The sequence below is a fragment of the Lissotriton vulgaris genome, unplaced genomic scaffold, assembly GCF_964263255.1.
Source record: "Lissotriton vulgaris unplaced genomic scaffold, aLisVul1.2 SCAFFOLD_533, whole genome shotgun sequence".
Lineage (NCBI taxonomy): Eukaryota > Metazoa > Chordata > Amphibia > Caudata > Salamandridae > Lissotriton > Lissotriton vulgaris.
The window spans coordinates 478,655-497,173 of record NW_028242897.1 but is presented as its reverse complement, the minus strand read 5'-3'; the positions used below and the strand labels follow the sequence as shown (position 1 = coordinate 497,173).

The 18,519-nt window shown below is 42.9% G+C and overlaps 1 protein-coding gene across 1 annotated transcript in view; it reads right to left on the bottom strand.

Moving 5' to 3' along the window:
- Positions 1-18,519, bottom strand: part of LOC147668779 (E3 ubiquitin-protein ligase RING2) — a 167,838-nt gene that overhangs the window by 51,342 nt on the left and 97,977 nt on the right. Inside the window, exons 5-6 of the mRNA XM_086948435.1 lie at positions 16,755-16,970; positions 15,481-15,753 (exon numbers count right to left, since the gene is read on the bottom strand). Coding sequence (XP_086804561.1) covers positions 15,481-15,753; positions 16,755-16,970 — 489 coding nt within the window. The remainder of the gene's footprint in view (positions 1-15,480; positions 15,754-16,754; positions 16,971-18,519) is intronic.

Sequence of the window (18,519 nt, the reverse complement as noted above, 5' to 3'; positions counted from 1 at the left end):
AGAGTCAGACAACTTGAATAATTAAGCAAACTATGAGCAGCCACTGATGGCACTCTGAGACCTAAACAGGCCATAAGAAATGCAGACAGAGACGAAATTGACACAGTCCAGTCTCTGATGTTAGCAGTGCCAGCACGGAGGTAACAAGTTGTGACAACTCTGGAAATCTGAATATAAGCCTCATGGAAGGCACCAACAGCTCTAAACATTTGCTGTAATTGTGGTATGGAGTATTTATGTTTGGCACTTTCAAATGTGTTGCATTCACTTTAAGATACTGCTGCAGAGCTAGTTTGATATTTAGCCAGGAGTTTATGGTACCGAAAATTACGATCCTAAAATGGCTTTTGACCAAAGAAATTCACCTACTTCATGCTTTCAACTTGAATTTCGCGACAACCCAAAAATCAGTATCTTGTAAGTAGCTAGCAAATCAGCTTGGCATAGACTTAGGAAAACCCATCAGGGCGCAGCAGTGTTCCCATGATCTGGGTATCATCAGATTACTGTGAAATGTGAAACAGTAATTAATGCCTGTGGCACCAGCCTCTTTACAATATTGTTTAGTTAGTGAGGGTTTATTGAACATTATGGATGAGTCCAGACTACACAAAGACTGCCAACTAACTACCCTGCCGCTGCCTGGGCATTTCAACATCCTGCACTTCCCCTACAATGTGAGCGAAAACAGTATGTTTGCTATTGGTCTTTTCAGTCTCTGGAAAAATAATAAAACACCAAACAATTCAGAGATTGATATCCCAAACAAAAGCACCCCAAAACTGGGCAAACCATTTCACAGTGACAGACTCACAAAAATCATGCACTGGCGGCAGGGTGGTACTAAAAAGCAGGACGGAAAAACAAGAAAAAGATGGAAACCCACCAAATCAGAATCAAACAAATGAGAATGACAAATGTGCTGTGATTTCTTTTTATTGCAATCGTTTCATTGTTCGTATTTTTAATTGGAAAAAAGATACTTTTTGTGGCATCTGTAGCTTGATGTACTGCAGTGTCATGGTAACCAGCGAATGTATACTCTGTGTGGGTATTCTAGTTACATGAGGGGTTGGAATGAAATGACTTGAAGGAGCTGAGGGACAGTTGGTGGATCCAGTGGCAGGGATGGGGTCTTCTTGCTGAGGAATAAACTTCAACTCCTGTCTACGACCTGCCTTGTGTGATCCTTTCTGCTGATACCAGGATCTTACACTGGTGTAGTCAGCAGCTTCAACATCGTGGGAGGAAGAGCAGCAAGGCAGGACTATCTCAACAATTCGAGATCAATTCATGTTAGGATGTAACATTGAGAGAATCAGAGAAGAACTTTGGATGAGAGATGAACCTTCCCTGGATGAGGTAATACAGGTTGCCAAAAGAGTAGAACACTCTTTGAAGTGTGTGGATACCATCAAAAGAGACAAACAGTCTTCTGTTCAAGTGGTGAAAGAGGAAATTAAGAGACCTTTAGTTAAAGTTGAGGGAAGTGGATTGAGAAATAAGACCACTACACGCAAGTGCTACAGGTGTGACAAACCAGGGCATTTAGCAAATTACAAGACTTGTCCAGCGTTAAAGTAGTTTGCTCCAAATGTAAGAATAGAGGTCACCGTGCCATAGTTGGTAAGGCTAAGCTGACTTCCACTAATGTAAAGAGTGTTGAAACAGAGGACGCTGAAGAGGACTTTGTGTGTGGGCAAATTGTGGTTCAAGTTGACACTGATGTTAAATGCAAGTCACGTCCTCGTAGGCTTAGTTGAGTATGAGCAACGTTCTACGTCTGGGAAGATTTATGTCTCGGAAAAAGGTGACAGCATAATAAGTTGGTTTCACCAAGGTGACTTGGGCATTATGCTTGACCCACGTAGTGCTACACCTATCCTGTTGAAAGATAGGACGAGCATGGTCCAAGAGACCTCCATTCATTGGGGTGGTGTTGAATATCAAGTCAAACAGAGATTTTCCAATGTGTTCAGAGAAGAGCTTCGGTGCCTCAGAGGTTTTCGGCTTGAAATACGCTTATGCGCTGGTTCTCAACCTTCATGCTGCAAAGTAAGGAGTGTACCTTTGGCCGTTAGAAATGAAATGAAATGAAAAAGGAATTAGAAAAACTCAAGAAAGGGGGTATAATTGAAGAGGTGGAATGTACTGAGTGGTTGGCCCCAGTAGTCACAGCCCGTAAGGCCAATGGGAGTCTTCGCCTTTGTGTAGGCTTAAGACAACTAAATAAGAGTGTCATTGTAGATCGATATCCTCTTCCATATATATCGGATTTATTGATGTTGCTGGGTGGGGTCAAAGTTTTTAGCACAATTGACTTTGCCTTGGCTGATCACCAGATAGAACTGGTTAAGTCTTCAAGAGATTACACAGCCTTAATTACACCGTTTGGCACGTCAGGTTTGTGAGGATGCAGTTTGGCTTAGTATCTGCGGCATCCGTTTCCCATCGTGCCATTGAAAAGATTCTTATGGGTTGGGAAGGCGTCTGTGTATACCAAGATGATATTCTTGTCTTTGTTAAGGATGAAGAGGAACATGGGTATCTTCTTGGTATTCTTCTTGAAAAACTTGACAATGCGAATCCATAAAGTCTGAGAAGTGTCAATTTGCCACCACCACCATTAATTATTTAGGTTACACCATCTGCGGTGACGGGGTCATGCCAAAATCTAATTTGATTGATACCATCTCTCGTATGTGTGCCCCTACTTCCAGAGAAGAGCTTCTGAAGTTTTTTGGTATGATTGAGTACTACAATAAGTTTGTAATTCTCAAAGAAAAGCTTAATTGTGTACCGAAACCTAAAAGCATCGACCCCTCAAAGGTGTCTATCATCACCACCGATGCAAGTCTTAAATGTTTGGGGGCAGTTCTGCAACAACAAGGTGATGAGGGCATGAATACTATTATATTTGTGTCACGAGGGCTGAAGGATGCAGAGTCTTGCTATTCAGTCATTGATCAGGAAGCTTTGGCTGTGCTCTGGGCTACCAGAAAGCTTAAGAAATATATGTGGGGAACCAAGTTTCTGGTCAAAACAGACCACAAGCCTCTCTGCAAAATCTTCACAAAGAAGGGTATAGATCTTGTTTCAGGCAAAATAACCAAACGGGTGACTGCCTTGCAAGAATATGATTTTGAAATAAGATACATAGCAGGTATAGAAAATGGAGTAGCTGACACGTTATCTAGATTAGTCACGAAGGTGGATGAGAGTGTGACTGATGAAGACTTTGAAGAAAATGATGTCCATGTTTGTTTTGTGGCTGAGGAGATTGTTTCTGAGGATCAGTGGCGTGTAAAATTATCTTCTGATCTGGTGCTTTCTGGAGTGTTGCTTTTGGTGAATAAAGGGTGGCATTCCAAAAAACAGGCCTCTAATGAAGCTGGGAAATATTGGGGTGTGAAAGATGAGTTGGGAGTGTATGATGATCTTTTGCTTTGTGGAACAAGATTGGGGCCCTTCTTGAACTTCGCAGTAAATTGATCTTTTTGGTGTATATTTCTCATTTAGGGATGTCCAAAACCAAAGAGAGACTTCACTCCTCTTATTGGTGGCCAGGCATGGACTTGCAAGTAGAAAGGCTGGTTAGAGATTGTTTGGCATGTGCATTATGTGAGAAGTCCAAAGTTGTGAGAGTACAACCTATGGTGGGCAGGGATTTACCTCATGGACCGTGGATGGAAATAGCCTTGGACATTCTTGGCCCCATTCATTCCGAAGAGCAACAGCTGGTTCTCATAGTAGTTATAGACATGTTTTTAAGAAGGCCTGAAGTTTGCTTCACGAGTGGGATCATAATCAAAAGTGTGACTGCGTTTTTATAGAACCTCATGGCCAGGGAAGGTTACCCAGACACCATCTTCATTGACAATGGTGTTCAATTTGTTTCAAGAGAGATGGAAACTTTCTTAAAGAATCGTCGTATTAGACACAAAAAGTGTTACCTCTATCATCCTGAAACCAATGGCATGGTGAACAGGTTTAACAGAGTTTTGAAAGAGGAGATTGCTTTGCCCAAAGGCAGTGCTCTCAATTGGAAGAAGGAAGTCATGAAGAAATTGGAAATTTATAGGTTGACTCCTCACAGTACAACTGGTAAATATCCTTTTGCTTTGTTTAGAGGCAGATCTCCTTGTACTCTAGTGGAGCAGTCATAGGTAGAAAACTTGGAAGGGTCGACAACTAAGAATGTACAAACTGAGTGGCGTGAAAGAGAAGTTGGTAAAGTCCTGGCAAGGAAATACTATTTTGACTCTAGAAAGGCCACTATGGATACTGTGTTGTTGTTGGTGACATGGTGGTCATCAAACAGCCTGGTTTACGTGCCAAGTTTTTCAAACCCATTTGTGTTATCAAAGTGTTTAAGAATGCCATTAAGACTCAGGATCGTCACATTTGGAACCTGGGAAGAATTTTCCATACAAAGGTCCCGTGTGCTTCTCTGATTCGCTGTAAAGGGTAATGACAACCATGATTAAGTTGTGCGTCCCAGGTTGTCTTCTAGGATCGTCCAAAAAAAACAGCCTTTTTGAAGGACTTTGTACAGTAAATGATTAATGCGTAGGACTTTGTACAATATGTTGTAAGTGCAAAAAGGGTTTTGATATTTTGTTTTAGTTTATTTTCTCTCTCTTGCCTTTTATTTTTCTTTCTTCTCTCTTGTTTCTATCCCTCTTATTTTTGCATACACAGTTTTTTTGGGAAAGGGGGGAGGTATGTGGCAACTGCAGCTTGCTATGCTGCAGTGTTATGGTAACCGGGGAATGTATTCTCTGTGTGGGTATCCTAGTTACATGAGGAGTTGGAATGTAATGATTTGAAGGAGCTGAGGGACAGTTGGTGAATCCAGTGACTGGGATCTGGATGAGGTCTTCTTGCTGAGGAATAATAAACTTCAACTCCTACCTACAACCTGCCTTGTGTGATCCTTTCTGCTGATACCAGGATATTACACTTTTGTATATGGAACTCGAAGCAACAAGAAAAAGCATTGGAAAATCAACTAGGTCTTGTTTATGCGGCCCATTGTACCCTTGCTTTACTGCATAACACATTTCATTGCCGCATGGGACATTTCATTAACACTGTTTGTTTACAGCGCTTTGTGCTACACCACTGCATCTTCCCAAGACCATAAACCAAATGTGTCACTGTTTCCTAAGAGGACCACCTTCATTTTCTTGACCTCATAAGAGGTAAAGACCGAGTCAGCCCCACAATGGCTGATAAGTTGCATATACCCTTTCGTAGAACATTTATTACCTTCTAAGGTAACTCTGAAGTTGCTGATCAGGGCTATGAAGGAATCAACTCGAAAAACAGTAGTTTTCAAGTTATTTTTTTACACTATTGCAGCTAGTAAAAAACGTTATTTCGGATTCCAGTTTTGCAAGATCCCTTTCCACAGGCACTGCACCAGTAGCGATGACTATGTAGAAAAAAAAATGAAATCCTACAAAATCCATGCAAATAACAGCCAGTGTGTGGTAAGACAGTCTGCCATCAAACTGTTGAGTTATAGAAGATAAGCCAAGAAAAATAGACCAGAAGAAGTCTAGGAAGATAGCTCAGTGGGTTGATGGTTCTGCTCTGCAAGTCACAGGTTCAAACCTCAGCACTGCAGGTTCAGACTTCCGCTTCCAATGAAGCTTGGATGTTCTAACCAGTTAACACCAGGACACTCAAAAATTCTGTTGTTTGAATGTGGAATTGAAAAGTGAAGCTTAGGTCTGTGGCTTGAGGCCTCAAGTAAGCTGTGTGCAGCACTACACCAGTACCTAAAACACTGTGCGGTTTGCAAACGGGTAAACTGAATGTGCAGTAGCCCCAAAACTATTTGAACAATAAGTATGCAAGAGCCGAGGGTTGTTCTCTGTTGCTCGTGGTGCTCAAAAGCCCACATAAACGTGCAATTAATTGCTCATGTGCATTCCCGTGAACTGGAGGTGCACTGAAGCAGTTTAAAGTCGAATCAGGTGAAAGTACTGTTTTTCATTTCTAGGTCCCGTTTATATTTTTTTAGCCTAGATATGAGATTATATTTTGAGCGTCTGCTACGCATGTGACAGGCCCACTTTGAACTGAATATATTAAAGCACGGGGGTGCAGGATCTGGTAGTCCACAAGGCATGGTTCTTGTGTCATAGAGAGGCCACTAGCCTAGGTAGGGGTCAGGCCAGTTTGCCAACAATGAATTGTGCTGGGCCCTAGAGAGCACACTCGCCTGAACTGCGGAGAGGCAAGTCTGCACATGAAGGATGATGTTTGAACTCCAGGGAGGATGCTCATCTGAGCTTAAGTGAGGCCAGTGTGTCTGGAAAGGGCAATGGTCTGGGCTGAGTCTGGGTCACTCTGCTCAGGAGGGGGCGGACTGTTCTTGTGTCGGCTAGACCTCCTGAACGTGAAGTGCTTTTAGAAACTTGGACGTCAACTACCCTCTGAATACCAGTGATTTGTAGGAAAGCACGGGCACCACGGTTTGCCTCTTCTCCTACTAATGGCACTGCTTTCATACAGATCTTGGACCTGACAACCTGCAAATAAATGTCACCGTGTGAGATGGGGGGCCTTGGAGGAGGAGGGCAAGAGCTCCCTAGGAGACATTCTACCCTCCACCCAGGCCACCACCCCCCAACCCCCCCCCCAAAAAAAAACAGAAGTTGCGAGGACCAACAGGAAAAGAGAAAGGTGGACTCAACAGAAGACACAGCTTGAAGGCAAGATGGCAGCCGCTTGATCCGAGTGAGAGTCACTCCCTGTCTGAGGTTGTGTGAAGGAGCAGTTCATGAGCGAGAGATTTACCTGATTTTGTAGCTCTGAATCCCAGTTTATTCAACTGGCACTACGAATCGCGAGTGAGAAAACCCCATGCTGGTTGATCTTATCTCGGAGAAACTCTAGCTCCAGTCAGCGCGGCTGGCAATCACCACCCTCCGGAGCCGCGTACACCTGGGGGTGTGGCGTGCAGAGAGAACACGGAACACCAACAGCAGGACGGCTGAATTCACCGCGATGCCTCCCCGCAGAAATGGAAACGCTCTACCGGTGACCGGGAAAACGTCGGGAGAATCTCCCGCAGCTGGCGTTACCGCGAGAAAGAACCTGCCCACCGAGAAAGCGGAGAAGGTGGAGAAAGCGGAGAGACCTGACAAGATGGAGAAGGCTGTAGTTAAAACTGCAGCGGCGGTGAGTGGTAAAAAGCCCGAGTTGGTGAAAGGAAAGCAAATAGAGAAACCAGCGGACAAAATTGTGGGGAAAGTGTCTTCCAGCGCCGCCTCCAGAATCAAGGACTCAGCACAATTGGGGGCACAGGTGGGGGCAATTAATGGCACTGCAAGGGGGAAAGCTGTAACGGTCCTGGGTATGTTTACGGGAATATCTGCCTCTGTAAAAAATGGGACACAGGTTCCCTTTTTAACAATAACCTCTCCCGCTGATACAAGTATAATTGAAAAAAAAACTGGATGTAGCGATGATCGAGGTATTATCCTCGAGCTAGCTAAAAACGGTGATGGGGGCGATAAGAGTGCGGGAGACCAGGAAAAAGCCATTTTAGTCGCGGAACCTGCACTTGCTGTATGTTACGAAACAAGGGGCCCGAGGGCCTTAATAATACAGCCGTATCAAGTACCCCTCAGAGACAGTTGCTGGAGGAGGGGGTGTCAGGTATTTTCCAGACCCCTGCTGGGGAGAAAGCTGGTGAGAAAGCGGAACCGAATGACGGTAGCCTGCCGGAGGCTCTGGATGCGAATAGCTTCTTCTCAGTGGCCGAGGAGTCTGAGGGAGAGTCCACTGGGGGCTTCATAAGTGGGGATTTGTCATCGGACGAGGAGAGTGCTAGTCCACCAAATACAGCGGATACACTTAAAAGGGCTACACCCCGCCATAGTAAAGCAAAGCTGACACTCATCCAGGCTTCAGGGGATGGAGACAATGAAGGCTCTGAAGTAAGTAACAATCTTCAGTGGGACTACGCCCCAGCTACTACGAGTCTTACAGGATATCAGGGGGGTCTAGGGCCCATGGAAAAGAGAAAGACCGCAATGAAACTAACACTCCCCCATCCAATACTCTGCTCTATGCTATGCTAAAATCGATACAAAGTGAAGCTCGTCAGGAACACAAGAGGGCTCAGTTGGCTACAATGAAGATCCAGGGTGCTATCCGGAAAAACACCAAGGCATGCTCCGAAGTCATTGCTAGGACGGCTGCGCTCGAGGAAAGGATTGTGGAGCTAGAGTCAGGGCTACAGAAGAGACTCAAACAACGGCCAATGACGATAGACTGACAGACATAATGTGGAAGTTGGAAGATTCCGAAAATAGGCTCCGAAGGAATAACCTTAGACTTTTAGGAATCAAAGAGAAAAAAAGAGGGTCAGGATATCAGAGGTTTTGTGATAAAACTGTTTCAAGCCGCTTTTCCGGAGCTCTCTCATTGGTCATGGGACACAGATTCAAAGAGCGCATCGCTTTCCCCTTATGCAAAAAAAGAATTCTGATCCGGGAGCAAAACCTAGGGGTATTCTGATTTTATTCGGCAATTTTTTACTACGGCAAGCCATCTTTGAAAAAGCACGTCATGATGCCAAAAGAACTGCTGAAGGTCATACTTTTTTTGTGCGCCCGGATTTTTGCCACGCAACAGTGTAACTGAGGTGGCGGCTCCGTTCATTGATTACCCCCTTCCAAAAGAAAGGGTGCGAGGTGTTCTTAATGAACCCCGCACGGCTTAAAGTTATTTTTCGTGGCAAAATCCGGGTTTTCACTTCTGAGATACAGGCCGAGGACTACTTGAAAGAACTACCTATTGGCTAAAAGGCTCTTGGTTTATCAGTATAAATGTAGATTTAACCTGGTGTGGTATTTGATTAAGACTTAACTAGGGAGAGAGGGGGAAAATGGCCGAGAGGGGTATATTCTGGTGGCTTATATTCTCTTGTTTTGGTTGTTTTTCCCCCTGGTAGACTTACATGGGATTCAATCTTATCTGGACACTTTCGCTCACTTTTGTATTTCAAGGCATATAGACAGGGAGTGACCAGGGCACACTCGGGAAGTGGGAGGCATCACACGGGTCTGAGGACCTATTTTGCCTGTGTTTGGAGGGGAGGGGTCAGTGGGGAGGGGGATCTGCCACGGGGGCGGGGGCAAATGGTAGGATTTGAGGCATTGTTTTCTGATAAGTTCTCCATATTGAATATTATTATGAAGTGCTGGTTATCTTTGTTTTTTGGAACATCTTCTCTGAGAAATGGCTAATATTAGAATTGTATCCATAAACATATGTGGGCTTAATGGCCCGATTAAACGGCGAAGAGTCAGGGAAGATTTGCGATTCTTGTGAGCGGATGTTCTCTGCCTGCAGGAAACGCATATTGAAGCTAGCCGCCATAAATTGCTGGAATTTGAGGGGTTTCAACTAGTTTCTTGGACTAAATTTGAGGCTAAGACCAAAGGAGTCGCAATCTTAGCAAGACGGGGGAAGGTGAACATAATTCGCTCTATGGCTGATAGTTTGGGTCGCTGGGCAATTGTATAAGGTGATTTTCAGGGCAGAAATATCACACTTTGGTTCTATACGGCCCAGTACTGGATGACCCAGAATTGTATAAATGGCTAAGTCTGGAGCTGGTAGGATGGCCATTCCCGCTTATAATCTGCAGGGATCTAAATATCAACATGGAGTGTGGACTATTGAACCAAACAGAGTGCATACACTGGGAGAAAACCTAAAGTGTATAAGGCTTTACGCCATCTGATAGAGTTGCATGGACTAATAGATGGTTGGGCGTTTTTTAATCAGGATGATCCTGGGTTCAATTTTTTTTCTGCACCGCATAAAATTTGTTGTAGGCTTGATTATTTTTTTTTATATCACCAGTTCTTAGTCAAGGCTCCAGTATTATAATTTATCCACGCGTGATGTCGGATCATAATCCGCCCATGCTGGAGGTGAATATAGAGGCATGTAGGAGTAAAAGTGATGTCTGGACGTTTAACTGTGGCCTGCTTAGTGAGAAGGAGTTTGTGGACACTATGTCCCCCTGGATTATAAAGTTTTTAGAGGAAAATAAGGGTAGCACAGGTATTCAGAATGTTTGGGATACTCTTAAGGCTGGGATCAGGGGTGAAACTACAAGATATGGCTGGGATGCTCAAAAGAAGGAGAAGGCTAATTTACAGAGGCTGTATAAAGAACTGGAAGAAGCAGAGGTGAACCTGTCTCGCTCGATACAGACAGGTGGGGATAGCGATCTAGCCCTAAAACAGATTGCTATAGTAAAATCAGCTATCACAGAACGTTCACAGGCGAAAGCAGCTAGCAAATTCATTGCTTGGAGATCTAAAATGTTTGAGAGTAGTGAGAGCAGGGCACATGTTAGCCACAAGAACTAAGGACAGAGAAGCGGCTATACATATTAAAAAGATTCAGGATCCGGATCTGGGGCTTGTGTCTGAGGAGAAGGTCATTGCTTTTGCCTTTCAAAAGTTCTATCAAAAACTATATTATGACGACATTTGTGATAACGATGCACTTCAGGCGGAAATTCAGGAATACCTGAAAGGGATAGGGTGGATACGTTATCCTCGGAAGAACGAGAATCATTAGACGTAGAAATCAGTATTGAGGAGCTTTGGCAGGTTATAGATTCTCTCCTGCGGGGTAAAGCTAATGGCCCAGCCTTTCTGCCGAAGGAATTTTATAAGATATTTCGGCCTCAGCTTACTCCGGTCATGTTCGAATTATTTCGTAGAGTTCAGGATGGGGAGGCTCCTCCAGAGTCCTGGCGAGGTGCCCGAATTATAACTTTTTTAAAGGAATATCCCTATTTAGGAATCTTAATTGATGACAGACTATTCTGGAAACAAGCCATGAAAACCAAAAAGCTACTTTTTCAAAGAGCAACCTCAGCTCTAGTTTCCTTTTCGAGGAAACTGGGCAAACCTGCCCCAGTAGAGTTGCTAAAAATCTACCACGCAAAATGCCATAGTGTAGCAACCTACGGCGCAGGGGTATGGGGTTATGCTCCCATTGATACCCTCAGACGGTTCAGAACGGGTTCGTAAAATACTTACTGGCACTCCCCCAAAGTGCCCCAATATACGGTTGCCACATCGAGCTGGGTATTGACTATCTGACAGATAATATCAGATGCCAGCCGATCTTGTTGTGGCACCGTATTTGGACCAAATCACAGTGCCATCTAACCCGCTCACTGATAACCGACTGCTTATCCTTGCCAAATTGGAGTAAAATCCCATGGCTTCTATATGTCTCCAATTTCCTTAAAGACTTGGACTGTACAACTTATTTCACAGAACCCACTTCAATGATAGATACCACCAGGAAAGACCTAAAAAAATTATGTCTAACTCACCTTAGAGAACTGCGTCTTTCCCAAGAAGTAAGCAAACCCTCAAATGTACAGATTCTATCGGTCCAGACTGGTTTGGGTATCCAACCATATTTAGCATTTCACCTAACCAATCATGAAAAATGTGTTTTGACTAGGTTCCGAATTAATTCTTTTTTTCGCCTAGTTACTTTTCCAAAAGAGCAGGACTGGTCTCATATTCTAATGAAATGTCCATGCGATGGTACATCATCTCAGTCTACGATGCATGTAACTCTGTTTTGTAGATATTATGAGCTTCCCCGCACGCGCTGGATCACCCCCTTACTCCGAAAAATGGGCCTGAGAACATGTCGGCCGGCTTATCTGGCCCTGCAGTCTCTGGATTCCCAATACACTTAAGTGCGTAGCTTGCTTCTTAAAATTATGTTTAAAAATTCGCTGTAAATCGTAAACTTTGAGCTTCTGTTTACCAGATATCTTGAATCCTGCTCAGTATCCTAATGCACTATTTTTAACAATGGTTTTAAATGATAACAGTTTTTAAATGTACTACGATATCGAGACTTTTCATATGTACTGAAAAAAGGATAAAGATCTATCTGGGATCATATCACCCTTTACGCTTATCAACAGTGACATTAAAATATATGCCAAGATATTTGCTTATAAGAGCTCTGGGGTGATTAAGAAACTTGTCTCTGCTCAACAACATGGCTTTGTGCCTGGGAGCGAAACAATAGACCATATACGCCGAGTTATTGCTCTGTTTGATTTTACTACGGTTTCAGGAGACCCTATGGCCCTAATTCTGCTAGATGCAGAGAGGGCCTTTGATAAGGTCTCCTGGCCTTTTTTATGGGCTGTGTTGAGATATTATGGCCTAGGAGAAAGAATCATAAGAGCGATACAGAGCATGTATAAGCAGCCGTCGGCCCAAATCTCTGTTATGGGGATCCAGACGGGTTCAATTAATATTTTAAGAGGTACACGTCAGGGTTGCCCCTGCTCCCCTTTATTATGTGCAATGTATATAGATCCCCTTATTAATAAAATTATTTTGAATGATTCGATTTGCCCATGGAGATCTAGGGGTGGTAACACTAAAATACTGGAGTATGCAGACAATTTAGCCATTTTGACAGACTCTCCACATTCAGCACTGTCAGAAATTCAAAACCTAACATCACAGTTTGGTAAGCTGTCCGGATATCATTTGAATGACTCCAAGACCCAAATTATTTGTAATGATAAAATTACGTTGTTGGATCCTCGAGTTATTGATAGGGCAAAGTACTTAGGAATTGTAATAAGCTCTAATCCCGAGGAAATTGTTGAGATTAATCTTAAATCACTGTTAGGCAAGATGGAAAAAAATACTAGAAAGTTTGACAACCTTCAATTGACACTGATGGGTCGTTGTAATGTTGTTAAAATGATTCTGTTACCAAAAAAATTGTATCTTTTCTGAGCGATTCTTGTATTGTTCGAACAAGTATGGTTCAGGAAATTAGAACGTCTAATATTGTGGTTTGTATGGGCAGGTAAAAGACCTAGACGAGCCCATAAATATATGACTTTTCCTAATGAGAGGGGGGGTTGGTCTTTAACAAAGTTTCAGCTTTGCTATTGGGCAATTACATTAAGGCATATTGCTGTATTAATGGATTCTGTGGACTTAGAGGTCTCTGAGTTTTCTACGTATTGTTTAATTTATGGGGAAGAGGTAAAGGGGTTACTATTCAGGCATATTGATTTTGCGTATTTCAAACGTGTGAGGTTTAAGGTTTTACTGGCAGCCTGTAAAGTCTGGACGCCTGTGTGGAAACTATTTAATATAGGAAGGATACATATATATACTCCGGTAATTGGTAATACCCTTCTGCCAGAAATATTTGCAGACGGGTATTTCAGAGAGTGGACTATACATGGAGTTACTATGTTGGGGGATCTGGTTTCAGTTCAGGGGGTGCGGACATTTGAATACATAAAACATAAATTTGGTATTAGCAATTAGCATTTTTTTAAGTTCTTACAGATTTGTGATTTTCTTTCTAGGAAATCTGTTAGCTGAATTTCTATCCCATTAGTTGAGGCTATTAGGGGGGGACACTCTAATATATCAATAATTTATAAAATGTTGAATGAAAGGAGGAGTGATGATCTACCTAAACACTTTAACCGTGTGCAGATTGGTTTACAAGCTGGGCAGGAGGTTTGTGAAGACTCATGTTTTAGCTATACTGCCACTATATCTGCTAACCTCCAGGTACAATGTTTTAAAACATGGTTTAATTTGTATATAACCCCACATCGCATACAACAATGGGGTGGTATCACGGGAGTCAACTGCCCTAGGTGTGAGGAGATAGCAGTTGACAGTATCCATATGTTCTCTTCCTGCCCTAGTTTAACTCCATTGATAACTAAAGTGGAACAACGGTTGGAGCAAGTGTTCGGTTATCGGATACAATTATCTTCGCAAGCCATTATATTGGGGGTGGCAGATGCAAGTATGACGTTGCCAGAGCGGAAGTTATTTTACATAGCAATGGCTACATTTAGATTATGTTTAGCAACAGTGTGGTTAGATCCTCCCCCCCCCCCCCCCCCCCCCCCCCCCCCCCCCCCCCCCACGACAGAACATGAGTGGTTCAATACGTTTTTGAATGTTGGGAAGTGGGAGCTGTTGGTTTTCAAGAGGAGAGGTCCCCTGGCTAGAAGAGAGGGCGAATCAGTATGGGAGCCGGTAATTAATTGGCTGGATAATGTAAATCAGTAAAATGTTTTCTTTTTCTTTTTTTTTCTTGAAGAAGGAGGACAATCTGGATGAAATGTGTATATTGTATATAATGAAATATAATGGGATTCACCTGTCTTATGACACGAGTTTACCATATCTATTTTTTTATTTGGTTTTTCTTTTTCTTTTTCTTTTCTCCTCCTGTAGCGATCCCTTGGGGGGTGGGTCAGGGTGGGGTTCTGGGGTATATTACAAAATGGGCAGCAATGACAGATGAAATGTTCTATATATTGTATACTTTGTTTTATTTTCTGTTTGTATTCTGAATTTGATGTCTTGCTACTCTCTAATAAACAATAAAAAAAAAAAAAGAAAGGAAAAAAAAAGGAAAAGAGAAAGGGGGGGGGGGGGGGGAGAAGCTGCCAGAACTGCCATGAGTATTAAAGTAAAACTGGGTCAAATGCTGCCAGCCACAGAAGTCTGTGACTTCTTAACGGCTGATCATAACCAATGTCCTCTCCTCTGCCCTAGGTATGCTCACAGAGCTGCAGAAGAACAGACACCGTAAGTCTCCGTGCAAAGCGCATTACCGGCACAGTAATTCAAGCAAGTACTGGCACTGTGAATTACGTGACAAAATATTTTGAGGGAATGAGATAATACCAAACATGCATTAGTTTAACCCCTGCAGAGTGACCCTTGGCAGGGCTGCGCTCTTACCAGGCGCCCTTACCACTGTTTCCTAGTCTACTCATGGACCCTTGACATGCCAACATTGTGAAATATGAGGAAGTGAAGCTTATTGCACGAAGCAGCCATGCCCCTCCCCTGCAGCGGTTGTGAGGAAAGAAGACACTGATCTTAAGCGCTACATCCATGAAGCGGGCACCGTTTTCGGGAAGCGGGCACAGTGTTGTTAAAATAAAAGCCTAGCAGTGTCCTAAAGTATATGGACACATTTTGAACAAATTAAACAGCAACATGAGCGGGAACTCAGGAAGCAGTAAAAATGTATTAGGATGGGAAATGCACAAATGCGTGTAAACACAAGCTTGAGGCAGAACCTAACAAAAAAACTGTGCCAGAAGGAACATAAATCAAAAAAAATGTAAGATCACATGTAGCAGGGGCAGTCAGCAGGAAAGATCTAAAAAAACAAAAGGTGGGAGTAACTACACAAGCTGAACAAACAGAAGCATGCATTTCTAAAAGGCAAGGATGGGAAAGAATGAAAAATGAGGACGGGCTTCAAGCCACAGTGTACATTATAGCATGCCTCGCAAAGCAGTGCATGCGCTGCCCAGGCTCGACCTAAAAAGCTTGCTGTGTTGCACAGATTACACTTGTACCCAACTTTTTGGTGAGCACATACCTCGTCTGTGCACTATCATCCTTCTCCATGAGCGTTGGATGGGGCCGGAAAACTAGCTCTATTTCACAGGATCCATCCAGGCTGGGATCCATGGCCACAGTTTCATTGTTATTGTCCAGTTCAAGACCTGAATCATCCGAGGTCTTGGTCTTCTTGTTGCTGGGTCCCGCCTCTTGATTGCTGTGCACTGATGCATTGCTGCAGTGCGAACTGTCCCCGTTGTCTTCAGCACCACTCCCATTCTCTATCAGCTGCTTTTTACCTCTTTGTAACCTGGTTATGTTTTAAACAGAAAAGTTAAACATGTGACTACTCAGATTTTGATCAATGTTCATATATTTCTTTGGGTCAGTCTTCTAGGCAACATTAGGTGAATAATGGTGAGATAAAGGCAGTCCTCCAGTAATTGTACAGCCCACATTATACCACTACTATGGTTAGAGATTGTAGTTGACTGTCCGGAATGTGCTTTTCCAAACAGTTCTGGATCTTCTCACGGACCAGAGTCTACAAGAGCAGCGCAGTTTATTTAGTGCATCACTTCAATACATGTGTACTTGCAATGCTAACTTGTATCAGCTATGAAGGGTCAGGTTTTGAACGGGTGCTTTCAACTCCGTGATAGGAAAATGTTAGTCTTCAAAACTTTGGCAAGTAAGAGAATTTAAGTAGATCAGCTCTAGGTTTTTAGATGCTAAGAAAATATGCTTCTATAATGGTCCATGCATAGGCATGCTATTTTTTAAAACCAATGTATGCTTTTGGAGATTGAAGAACAAAATTCAGGAAATGTCCAGCATGTGCTGGATATAGGATTTCAGAGCTCGTGTCCATTAGGAGGTGCAAGTATGGTCGCATTCAACACCTATCGATTGTAGGTACATTGGTATTTTCTTTCTTTAGAAATAATAAAGATTACTATGATATAAAAAAAATAAGATAGTAGGAGGTGAATTCCTTGTTATAATGTTATTCTTTCACTCTCACAGATAAATTGGGGGCTTGGGGGACAGGAATACGTTTAAATCCCAATTTTATAGACTGATTGCCTTAAATTACTTGTTACAAACTTCAATTTGTTTATAATTATTTTATGTTTATTTACACAAGTGCATGCTAATTTCCTGATCTTTGAACAGTTATAATTCAAAAATCATTTCTGCCATATTTTCATAAGTAAATGGCAATATAAAACATAGGAAATATACTGGCCTGGTCTACTTCATTAAGAACCACTCGAATTCTAACCTCACCTGTCCTAAGGCCTCTCTCACCTGTTCATCGCCTGGATCTTAAGCCCTTCTTCAATACTGTGGCTCAGAGCTTGCTGGTTGTTGTGCTTGTTGATCCTCTGGAGGACTCGTTCCTGGTGGGCTTCATACTCGTCGCGGCTCGGATAGATTTTGCTGATGAGTGCATCAAAATTTGGATCTGGGCGAAGGGATCTTTTGGAAACTAGCTTCTTTCGACACGTGGGGCACTCCTTGTTCCTAGAAGATGGAAAAAAGAATATTAGGGCAACACTATAAATGATGGAAAAGATTCACAGGTTTGTTAGCTTTATGGAAGCAGCAATTAATTCATGAACTAACTGTGGGACAGCTTCCCAAAAATGCTACTTGGAAAGATTTGCTAGATTCAAGTGCTCAAAGTTTCACAATACGTTTTAGAGAATAAGACACAAATATACTGCAAATAAAACAATGACTCACTGACTGCTCGTCATGCTTTATTTTTACTTGGTTCTTATCCACAGGGTTTACTACGATTAAACTTGATAAATTATGATATCTCTGGGACAGTATAATGTGTCTTACCTCAGGAGTGAGTAACCACCTTGAACAGACCTTGACCCAAGTATGTACAGTAGTGAACACCAGACAGACAGAACCACATGTGGTATCTTCTGCCAATACTTGTTGCGTCATGTTTTTTGTAAAACGTTTTGGTGGATCAGCAAGATTCTGCTAATATTAAAATGGCAAAAACCAAACATTTTTGGGTTTCAAAAGACCATCATTGTCATAGTAGTTCTGGGTACTGAAGGCATCTACGTTGCGTGTGGGTATGCTCCTTGTGAATGAGCAGAATACCACCACTAACAGTGAAGTTCGGCAATGGCTAACCCACTGCCCCATGTTGTATGCTGTACAGGTAGGAAGTAATATGCAAATGACATTTAAACAGACAATAAAGACATCAAATAATTGACAAGCCTAATGCACCTATTTATTTATATCGGGTACCCCACATTCTCTTGGGATCTGAACCTGCTTTTGACAAGATTAATCCACACAACATCCAAGAGCTTTGTCTCCTGCAACTTCAACCGCCTATTTCTGTAACCTCCAAATCCTTATTAGGCGCAATATGTTGTGCCAGGGGTATCATTTGTTGGCAAGGCATATAAGCCTCTCAACCAAACAAATGTTCCTATGAGGAAAAAGTGACACTGAAGGCTCATAGTAAAGGCTATAACTTCAGTAAACAGAAGGAGATGATAAATGGAGCACTGAAACTTTTCAGACACTCGCACCCAGTCACAGATCTGGGTTGAATCCATCATCATTCTTTAGCTCCCTTCGCCACCTCAGTTCAGACCCAGCCATGTGTAAATTAGTCTTGACCCTGTTCCTCATGGGAACAGTCCAGCCGAACTACAAAGCCAGGTCTTCCCTGGACCAGAAACAAGCATCCTGGGACCGATTTTGGGGTTTTACCCCTCATCAGCCAGGGTAGCTGGATTCCAGTGGCAAATTGAGCAAGGGACCAACGTTTGGGCATACCCAGCCAACTTAGGGCGAGCAAAGCAAACACAAGGAGAGAATTACGGAGCTCTGAAACTTTTCAGACACTGACCCCTAGTCACAGATCTGGGTTAAATCCGGTCCAGGTAGGACCTGGCCTGGCAGTTCGGGCTGGAACTGTTCCCATGGAGAACAGGGTCAAGGCTGATTTGCATATGGCTGGGTACAGACTGAAACGGGGTGGCGAGCAAAAGTACAATAGATTAAACCCAGATCTGTGACTGGGGTTGAA